General features: G+C 41.3%; 1 protein-coding gene across 1 annotated transcript; it reads left to right on the top strand.

The window, feature by feature from the left end:
* The first annotated feature begins 1,006 nt into the window (after positions 1 to 1,006).
* On the top strand, positions 1,007 to 9,032 carry LOC125530682 (golgin subfamily A member 6-like protein 22). Its single transcript, XM_048695077.1, has 4 exons — positions 1,007 to 1,045; positions 6,073 to 7,931; positions 8,015 to 8,098; positions 8,673 to 9,032. Exons 2-4 carry the CDS (start codon positions 6,128 to 6,130, stop codon positions 8,771 to 8,773), a joined length of 1,989 nt encoding a protein of 662 aa, XP_048551034.1. The 5' UTR covers positions 1,007 to 1,045; positions 6,073 to 6,127; the 3' UTR covers positions 8,774 to 9,032.
* The last annotated feature ends 2,285 nt before the right edge of the window (positions 9,033 to 11,317 follow it).

Here is an 11,317-nt window from a genome sequence, read left to right as displayed (position 1 = left end):
TATCGTATCGTACGCGTCGTCGTATCGAATGTGTACACGCACACAATAGCCCACCAACGACGACCGTCTCGCTCAGACCGAGCGCCCGCTACATCTGTCAACGCGTTTGACCCCTTCGCCCCCTTCTCTCCCCGCCCCGTGGTCCCCCCTCCTCTTCCCCGTTCGACAACGCTGGTCTTGGCGTCGCCGTTGCCGGTGCACATCACCGCTGTCCGACATCGGGTTGCTAGCCGCGGGCCGTCGTTGTCGCGGCCGAGCACAATGCCGCCTTTCTTTCCTCGCCCTCCTACTCGACGACGTGGGTGTCGCTGCTCGCCACCGCTTCGGCAGATAATAAGCAACGATAATGCTATTCAGGTAACGTTCGTTGGGAGGAATGGCGATTGTGAATGTCCTTTCATGGCAATCTATATCATCATAAGGATAAGGATGACAATTAGTTTTAGTCCGCACGCACGGCAGTTTATAGGCGAAAAAACAGAACTGGACCAAAGTTGCCATCATCGCCGACTAAATCTGCCATGCTCGGCCAGCACAAATTGCCATCAAAATCGTTCGTAATTGGCATCTCCGAGCTAACATTCCCTGGTTATGAGGGTCCATAAACAATGTTGAAACGCGACGTCCAGATCCCTCCTCTATTCCCCGTTGTCTCTCGCCGTCCTGTCTACACCCGAGGGCGAAAACGTGTACCTATCCGCTCGCGCGTTAATTAGTGTAACCGCAATCCAAGCAATAAATATATAAATATATACTCACTAAATGAGCATAGTCAACAAGTGTAACCGCAATTCCAAACAAGGCATGCCATCAAATCGCCCCCCTCCTTCCACGCCACATTCCCCCTCCCATAGAACAACCCGCTGAAGCCCCCTCCACCGTCGATCCACGGATCAGCCCGATCGTACGGCCAGCACCGCCCCACAGTTTTCCGTTGGATTCCCTGCCCGCGGATCAACATCACCACCGCATCTGCTTCTCTCCCTCCCTCTTTACCCGACGCCAATCCCAGCGGCGCAACCGGCACCGGCACCGCCGATCTCGGGTGAGTCCTCCTCCCGCGCCCCCGCGCCCACGTCCCGCCTTCCCCCCGCCACCGCATTCGGTTTCCCGCCGATCGGTTTTGCCGCGGTTCCGCTGGAAATTGCGTGCGCCCGTTTTGAGGGGAAGCGGCGGAATCTCCGCGTTGGGTAGCACGAACGGGTGATCCCCGGGGAGCCCTGCCCCCTCCGGCGTGCCGACGGGCTAGCACCGTCCATTTCCTCTGCTTCCGTTGGATACCAAAGTGTGCAATCGGATGGATAGCAATTGCTCTGCTCTTGGTTAGGTTTTGTTCAGTGCGCGCACACACTGGGGTTACCCCAAGTGCCAGTTGACATTACTGCCGGGCTTCATTGTATTTTATTTACTATTGTTGCATAGAACCGAATCCTTGATGGTGGTAGTATATGGAAGTGAGTAAATGTGGGGAGGCAGGCATGCTGTGTTAATTCCAGATTTAATCCCCTGTGAGCTCGGAAGGGGTTTGTTAAAGCACCGTGTGATCCATGCCAGTGTCCATTTGGCAATTCAGTCGTGACTTAATTGCTGGTGTTTCCGCCCTCTGATCGTCCGACTTAATTGTTTCTGAATGTGAACGTATAGTGTAATAATCTGCATCTGTGTGGATGTGGGATGAGATGCCCTTAATTGTCAACAAGATGCCCTTAATCCGCCCTAAATTGTCAATGTGATGCCATTTTAGGTGGTGGCTGCCATAAGGGATGTGGGATGAGATATGGTATAAGTTTAGTTTTAGGCACTATTTCCCGCCTATCTCCATTTTAATATCCAACCATTATAGTGTAATAATCTGCATCAGTGTGATTCCCCTTTGCTTGTCTGACTTGATTGATTGTGAATGTGTACGTATGCTATTTTGGGAAGCATCTGCCGTATGTCATTAAGAAAAATAAAGATGGGGATCTGCTGCTTATAACGCCACTTGATCATAGTAGTTGTAATTAATCATGCATAAAGAACTTATGTTTTGACAACAGTTATTTGGTGTTTTGCTTTAGTTCAAGGATCTCATGAAATTACCTTAACTCCAAGAAAAAGATCGTGAGAAGACTGAAGACCTCAAATTTTGTAGCACTAGTACTGCATTTGGTGCTTTACAGCTTTTGCTGTCACTAGGTGATAAAGGATAGCAAAGTATGCAATTGGATGGATGGCAATTCTCTGCTTTTGGTTATGTTTTGTTCAGTGCGTACACATACTGTGGTTACTCCAAGTGCCAGTTGACGTTACTGCTGGGCTTTATTATATTTTACGATTGTTGCCTAGAACCAAATCCTTGATGCTGGTAGTATATGGAAGTAAGTAAAAGTGGGGAGGCAGGCATGCTGTGTTAATTCCAGATTTAATCCCCTCCGAACTAGGAAGGGGGTTGTTAAAGCACCTTGTGATCCATGCCAGTGTCCATTCAGCAATTCAGTCGTGCTTAATTGGTGTTTCCGCCCTCTGATCGTCCGACTTAATTGTTTCTGAATGTGCACGAGATACGGCATGACATATGGTAAGTTTAGTTTTAGGTGGTATTTCCGGCCTATCTCCATTTTGATATCCAGCCATTATAGTGTAATAATCTGCATCCGTGTAGTTCCACCTTTGTTTGTCTGACTTAATTGGTCGTGAAAGTGTACGTATGCTATTTTAGGTGGCAGCTGCCATGTGTCATTAAGAAAAATAAAGATGGGGATCTGCTGCTTATAACGCTACTTGATCATAGTAGATGTTGTAATTAATTGTGCATAAAGAACTTATGTTTTGACAGCAGTTATTTTGTGTTTTGCTTAGTTCAAGGGTGTCGTGAAATTACCATAAATCCAAGAAAAAGATCATGAGAAGACTGAAGACCTAAATTTTGTATTACTAGTTCTGCTGTCACTAGGAGATATAAAGGATAGCTTGGCTCGTGGTAAATAATTGCTGAAGTTATGATTCCCTTAATTGTTTGTCAATGTGAACGAGATGCCACTTTAGGTGATAGCTGCCATAAGGGATATGGCATCAGATATTGTAAGTTTAGTTTCAAACAGACAAGATTTCCCGCTTATCTCCATTTTATTATCCAACCATTATAGGGTAGTAGTCTGCGTTAGTGTGGTTTCCCCTTTGATTATCTGATTTAATTGTTTGTGCATGTGGATAGATGCTATTTTAAGTAGCAGTTGCCGTAGGTCATTAAGAAAAATAAAGATGGGGATTTTCTGCTTATAGCGCCACTTGATCATAGTACATGTATTAATTGTGCATAAAGAATTTATGTTTCTGTTTCACTTAGTTTGGGATATCATGAAAAGATCTTCATGATATCATTGTAAAAATTGCTGATGTTACTATTCTCTCATGCTGGCTTATAAGTTGCTATGATTCATACTTGAAAATCATACAAGATGCCATTTCAACATAAACAAAATGAGACAAAAAGACTTAATATTTATTGTGAATAAACTCATTGTGATTATTTTTTCATGGTTTACTGCAGTCTGCACTAGATATACAAATATGGTTGTTCATTTTGACTAGATCTAATATTTGATACATTGTTTGTTTTGATGAGATTACTTTGCTAGATCTTGCTGGCTCTGCTTTTACTTACCAGAAGTCTATCTTCTCAAGTTCCTTGTGCTAAAGAGATTGATCTTCTATGCTGTTTGAATCAAAAAACGTTTATACATAGAAGTTATCTAACAGGACATGTGAACTAGATTCTATCTGGATATATCTGTGTTCCTTTTGTCTTTTGATTACTGTCTAAACAATGTGATTGCAGTATGATTGTGCATTCATTCAGTAATGTCCTACTCCCTAAAGTAGTGATCTGAAACGTCTTGTATTGATCACTAAAGTAGTGATCTGAAATGTCTTATATTTCTTTTTACAGAGGGAGTATTTGATTGTACTCTCTCTGTTGATTTCTGCCACCTGCGGGTTCCAAAATCTTATTGATGTTTGTCCAGTAACAAGTCCAATAGCATATGTGTTTAACGACACTAAGGTGGTTTCATACTACCATACCCTATTTGAAAGTTCTTTGTGTGAGCATGATTTCTAGCTACTTGCACTAACAAGTAACAAAGTATGATAAAAAAAGTTAACCGTCAAAGTTTCATTTTTAATGTGACATCTTACTGAAACTTCATAATATGGAAGATACTTCATCATTATACGTGGAATAACGAATGAGCCGTCGTTTCAAAAGCTAATCCAAGTGAGATATGCATGCATTGCCTTTTCAGCTAACACGTTCTCTTTTATCACTTTGGAAATGTTATCATTTTTATCCTTTGTTTCACCATTATATCAATCATTTTGGTTTTCATTTGATTTTTTTAGTACAATACATTGTCTTTCACAATTCCATGAAATGCACCATTATTCAGTAAATCAGTACATTGTTGTTTGAAATTTTTAAGCCATGGAAAAGTGGTGCATCAGGGTAGGTTTAGCTCTAGATCGGCCCCTGCCCATGATTTCATGTTCGTATAGTTGCAATTTTGCAGATGGATATTATTAGATGTGGTTCTAGCTTTTCTGTGTTACCAATATTATATGTTTATTGTCACGGTAGTACTGCCTGTCAGTTTAGTCTCCATTTTAAACCATGGATTATTCAGTCTGGTTTTGATTTGAAAGTTACTCTTATATGATGGTTTGTTGTTTTTTTAGTTCACTACACAGGTCAAACATCTCAATATTTTTCTTCTTTCAACAGTAGAGAATTAAGTCAGGGTTTATACAAATTATGCTAGTTTGCAACAAGAATATCTACTCCCTCTGTTCACAAAAACAAGATGTTTTGCATATTTCAATATGGACTACATACGGACTAAAATGAATGAACAAACACGCTATAAAGTGTCTAGATACATTATTCAGAAAAATGATAAAACATCTTATATTTGTGAGCAGAGGGAGTAGTTCTTTATATTTCTTTTCTTAAACAGCAAGCTTTTCCCATAGTTCTCTCTTGAGGAAAATTGCAAAATCAGGGTAGCATCTGCTAAAGCTAGGGTTCTGCTAGAGGGCTGGTTTTTACTTTGGCTTGCTTGAGCATCGCTGCTGGGCAGCTGATAGGTGTGAGCACCACAGCCTCCCTAGCCATTTTACCTGTCCTCTTTTCTCACAAGCGCTGGAGTGAGCTGGGCATCTATTCATGAGCTGCCCATGGGTCTTGGCAGCTCTGGCTGCTCGTCCTACAGTGGTCTGGGCCACGTTTGCAGCATTGCATTCATGGACGACTCCCTAGTGGACTGTCACCTGGTTGATAGAAAGGCACAAGTGAATCCCAGAGAAAGGCCAGGAGTTTGACTACCACTGGTGCTACATGTATGGTCAATGTCGGAAGCAGGGTCTAGCGAGAAACAGCAGGTTGTTCCAAGATGAGAGCCATGGTATTCTAACTATATAGGGGATGGTATCAAAATAGAGGTGGAGCTGTGGAGACAGGGTTACCACCCCAGGTTGTACGAGCTGAACCTCCATGATGAGCAGGGTTTAGTATATGTCTTATGTGTTGCTCCTTTTCACGTGCTGACACCATGGTCACTTGTTGCCCTGTTTCTCTTGTGCCTATTGTGTTTCTTAATGAAACGGGTTTGTAAATGCCTTTCACCCGTTCTTTACTACAATGACCTTGTCTGGAATTTGGTTAAACTAAACCATGCAATTGATGTATTAGATGCTATGTTAGTCTATCACTTTTTAATGCTTAAATATTTGCTGCATACTGTTGCAATGTATATGTTCCTTTTGAACAATTATTAAAATGTTGTTCTATGTAGCCATCCAGCATTATCACATTTAAAAAAAATTAAAGCCCCAATCAAAGAGCCCTCAGTTTTATGAACCCGCAACAAACTAGAGACAAAAGTCTGAATTCTGAACCATGAACGCTACATCACTGAACTGTCACCTTGAAGTGTTATTCTTTCCTGCCATTATTTGAACAGTTGGTTTTTTCTCCCAATTATCTTTTGTGGTCCATGTTCATCTTATTGATGGAAATCATTTCATGTGTTGCAGGTTTCGTCAACATTGATAACTGATAAGTATAATGTAGAGAAGTATTGGAGGAGTCATGCCATCTAGCGACAAGCAATTAGCATTCTCGGTGAAAACAGCAGCATCGCGTGAGCTGCTAAACAAAGGTACAAACATCATAAATATGTCTCAAGGCACTTCTCTGCCGCCAAAGGATAAAGGTGCTGCTGAAGAACCTTTAAAGGCTGTGGGCACAAAACGGCTGCATACTGATGCTCCTTCAAGCCCTGTTTATCATAATGTTTATGTGCGGCGAAAGGTGGAAACTGAACATAATAAAGTGAACTCGTCTCCGGAGATGAAGGTTATTGGCAAGGACAAAACAAAGCAGCAGGAGGAACAGCGAAATGTGGAAACTGAACATAGCAAAGTGAGTTGCTCTCAAGAGTTGAAGGGTAGTCGAAGTGAGATAACAAAAGAGCAGGGGATACAGAGAATGGAAACGGAACATAGTAAAGTGAACCCTTCTCAGGAGTTGAAGGGTAGTGGAAGCGAGAAAACAAAGGAGCAGGAGGAACGGAAAGTGAAAACTGAACATAGTAAAGTGAACCCTTCTCAAGAGATGAAGGGTAGTGGAAGTGAGAAAACAAAAGGGCAGGAAATACAAAAAATGGAAACTGAACATAGTAGAGTGAACCCTTCTCAAGAGTTGAAGGGTAGTGGAAGCAAGAAAACAGAGGAGCAGGAGGAACAGAAAGTGAAAACTGAACATAGTAAAGTGAGCTCTTCTAAAGAGTTGAAGGGTAATGTAGGAGAAAAAATAGAAGAGCAAGAGGATCAGCAACTGGTGCAATGTGATCAAGTCAGTAAGCCAGAAGTGGCACCTCCTATTGCTGAATCTGGAATAAAAGAGCAGGATGAACAGCAAACGGTGCAAGTGAATAAGTCAGAAGTGGCACCTCTTATTTCTGAATCTGGAATAAAAGAGCAGGATGAACAGAAGACGGTGCAAGTGAATAAGCCAGAAGTGGCACCTTCTATTTCTGAATCTGGAATTAAAGAGCAGTATGAACAGGAAACGGTGCAACATGATCAGGTGAATAAGCCAGAATTGGCACCTCCTATTGCTGAATCTGGGATAAAAGGGCTGGATGAGCAGCAAACGGTGCAACATGATCAGGTCAATAAGTCAGAAATGGCACATATTCCTGAACCTGGAATAAAAGGTCAGGATGAACAGCAAATGGTGCAACATGATCAGGTCGATAAGCCAGAAATGGCACCTCCTATTGCTGAAATCGGAATAAAAGAGCAGGAGGAACAGCAAACTGTACAACATGATCAGATCAATAAGCCAGAAGTGGCACCTCCTATCTCTGAACCTTGCATAGAAGAGCAGGAGAAACGGCAAATGGTACAACCAGATCAAGTCAATAAGCCAGAAGTGGCACCTCCTGTTGCTGAACCTAGGATAACAGAGCAGGAGGAACTGCAAATGGTACAACATGATCAGGTCAATAAGCCAGAAGTGGCACCTCCTGTTGCTGAACCTATGATAAAAGAGCAGGAGGAACCGCAAATGGTACAACATGATCAGGTCAATAAGCCAGAAGTGGCACCTACTATTGCTGAATCTGCAGGTCTAGTCTCATCTGAAATGACTGAATCTGGAGGGCTAGAGCCATCTAAATCTCCCGAAGAAACACATGCAGAAACTGTACCAAAGATAAATGAGCTGCCGATTGCTTCTGCTAACGAGCCACCTATCGCTCCTAGTACCACCGTTCAAGGTGATATCCGTAGATCAGGCAACCAAAATTCTTACTGGAGTGAGAGATATGATCGATTACAGACATATTTGGAGAACTGTGATCGGTCACCCCAGGAGGGTTATATGCGAAGTAAGAAATTTTGGGTAGCAACATTAGTTATTTGTAAATCGATTTTTCTCACAGGGTATTTGACTTCTTCCTCCTAATTACAGTGCTTAGGTCACTCTCAGCAGCCGGTCGAAGCATGCATGCGATTGAGCTGGAGAAAAGGGCAATACACCTCCTAGTGGAGGAAGGTGATACTTCACTTGCCTTATTTTGCTTTCTTATCATTCTTGAAGCTTATATTTCAGCCGTCATATTGGACTGTCTTATCATGTTGCATATTTATGCTGCAAAATCTCAGTAGCTTGATACTGTGGTAACCTTGTTGGTATGGGTAGCATCTTATGCACGGTATCTTTTTGAGTGCAATGTGCGCACTATATTGCATGACGGCTGGAACACCTCATCATGGCCTGTACTATGCATGAAATAAAACAACTCTGAAGTTACAGTATTAGTGTATCAGCCGTATATGGTGTCAGCATTCCAAGCAAGTAGGCATTTGAGATCCATAATGGAACACTCTGCCTGAATATGTTTCAACATCGATAAATCTATGTTTTAATGTAGTTTTCTGCAATCTCAACACTACAAGTCCTGAGTGATATTAATTGTTTGAATCTGTGCGTCATGCATTTGCCATCTTTTCATTATGGCCCAATTCGTCAAGTATTTATCGGGCTGACATGTTACCAAGATCAGTTCTTGCATATTTGTTTTATTTATTAACTTACATCCTGCGTGCACTAACACTGTATCACGCAGGTAAAGAGCTGCAACGAATGAAGACTTTGAATGTTTTGGGGAAAGTTTCTCCAAACGGTCCTTCGAAGCAGGATCCCTTGCAGCGGTCGTGCCAGAAATGAGATGGTTGAAGATATCTCTGTAGAGCCAAAAATATATGCATCATGTATACATTGCAGAAAGGACATGTTCTGCTTAGAACTTTTCTTTTCGGTTTTTTTCCTTTTCCTTTCGTTTTTACCTATACTCGGCGCTGTGCTGTGGGTATGTTGTTATATGGTGTAATTAAAAGAGCAACTTGTTTGGATAAACCTGTCAGGCTTAATAGCCAAGCCTAGCAACTGTTTATACCCATGCGTGCCATCTGATTTATTCTTCTTCTTTGAGTTGGAATTTGATATTCTTTTTTTGAGCGATTTGATTTATTCTTTTGTTATGCTGTGCTTGTGCAAATAGTTTGGTAAAAAAAATCTGATAAGGTGACAGTTTTGTCTGGTTGACTGTCGTTTTCATTTCATGTTAAAAATCTTAGCATATGCCTTGGATGGTGGCATGTGGCACAATGCATGCTTCACATGTACTGTCACTGGGTATTTTGACTGGGATCAAAAGAAAATCCTATATCCACGCGTTTGCTAAATCTGAATCTGGTGAGATGTTATGAAGCCAGCCGTTGAGTTTTGGCTAACTTTATTTTCTACAACAACAACAACAACACTAGTTTCTCTTCATATAACAAAAATCCACAGGGGCGCAGCGACCATTACCTTTATATAAAGGGATAAGTATATTTTTCGTCCTCGAACTCTTCCGAGAGTTTAGAAATCGTCCTTCAACTTCAAACCGGATAATTTTTGTCCCTTCAACTATCAAACTGGATAGTTTTCGTCCCTCATGCCGCTTCGAACGGTTTTAGTACGTGGCGAACAGTAACTCGGTGAACAGTAAAATCGAAAAAAATAAGTTCAGGTCTTGCGCACCAGAGTATCTTCGATGCTGTAAAATTTCAGATTTTTTTTTTGCTATATTTTTTTATTTTACTATTCACCGAGTACTGCTCACCACGTACTAAAACCGCTCGAAGCGGCATGACGGACGAAAACTATCCAGTTTAAAGTTGAGGGACGATTTTTAAACTTTCGAAATAGTTCGAGGACGAAAAATATACTTAAACCTTATATAAATCCTTCAATATTGCCAACATCTAATTTAATGATGGGCGCTTCTATGAGCAATGGGCGCCGCGCGCTTAGGCTATGCTAGTCTTCTATTAGTTGGGACTTGGGTTATATATTATTCTCTCCATCTTGAATTAGTTGATGCTTAAACGGATGTATATATCTAGACTAATTCTTAAGCGGAGGAAGTAAGTGCTATACGTGTAAGAAAGGAAGTATCAAACTGTAGTTTGGTAAAAAAAATCTGATAAGGTGACAGTTTTGTCTGGTTGACTGTCGTTTTCATTTCATGTTAAAAATCTTAGCATATGCCTTGGATGGTGGCATGTGGCACAATGCATGCTTCACATGTACTGTCACTGGGTATTTTGACTGGGATCAAAAGAAAATCCTATATCCACGCGTTTGCTAAATCTGAATCTGGTGAGATGTTATGAAGCCAGCCGTTGAGTTTTGGCTAACTTTATTTTCTACAACAACAACAACAACACTAGTTTCTCTTCATATAACAAAAATCCACAGGGGCGCAGCGACCATTACCTTTATATAAAGGGATAAGTATATTTTTCGTCCTCGAACTCTTCCGAGAGTTTAGAAATCGTCCTTCAACTTCAAACCGGATAATTTTTGTCCCTTCAACTATCAAACTGGATAGTTTTCGTCCCTCATGCCGCTTCGAACGGTTTTAGTACGTGGCGAACAGTAACTCGGTGAACAGTAAAATCGAAAAAAATAAGTTCAGGTCTTGCGCACCAGAGTATCTTCGATGCTGTAAAATTTCAGATTTTTTTTTTGCTATATTTTTTTATTTTACTATTCACCGAGTACTGCTCACCACGTACTAAAACCGCTCGAAGCGGCATGACGGACGAAAACTATCCAGTTTAAAGTTGAGGGACGATTTTTAAACTTTCGAAATAGTTCGAGGACGAAAAATATACTTAAACCTTATATAAATCCTTCAATATTGCCAACATCTAATTTAATGATGGGCGCTTCTATGAGCAATGGGCGCCGCGCGCTTAGGCTATGCTAGTCTTCTATTAGTTGGGACTTGGGTTATATATTATTCTCTCCATCTTGAATTAGTTGATGCTTAAACGGATGTATATATCTAGACTAATTCTTAAGCGGAGGAAGTAAGTGCTATACGTGTAAGAAAGGAAGTATCAAACTGTCACATAGGATTTCATAGCAACGGAGAAGTAGCAAATAAGTTCAAGAGTTCAGCAACACACTTGATATAACTAATAGTTTAATTCTTTCTGACAAGATATAATAATACTACGTAACAATATATAGATCCAAACAGCAATTGCCAACTACTATTACATGAAACGATACCAAGCACCACACACCTATGCGATGAACAAATAACCGTAGCTATTGCCAGAACTGCCGTTGTAACGATCTCCAAGGCCGTCGTAGTCAAAGTCAGAGTAATGACCTCCGTCGCGGCCGTAGCGATATCCCTAGTCCGAGATGCAC

The sequence above is a fragment of the Triticum urartu genome, unplaced genomic scaffold, assembly GCF_003073215.2.
Source record: "Triticum urartu cultivar G1812 unplaced genomic scaffold, Tu2.1 TuUngrouped_contig_6487, whole genome shotgun sequence".
NCBI lineage: Eukaryota > Viridiplantae > Streptophyta > Magnoliopsida > Poales > Poaceae > Triticum > Triticum urartu.
Note: the sequence above shows the minus strand (reverse complement) of the source record. Positions and strands in the feature narration are given on the sequence as shown.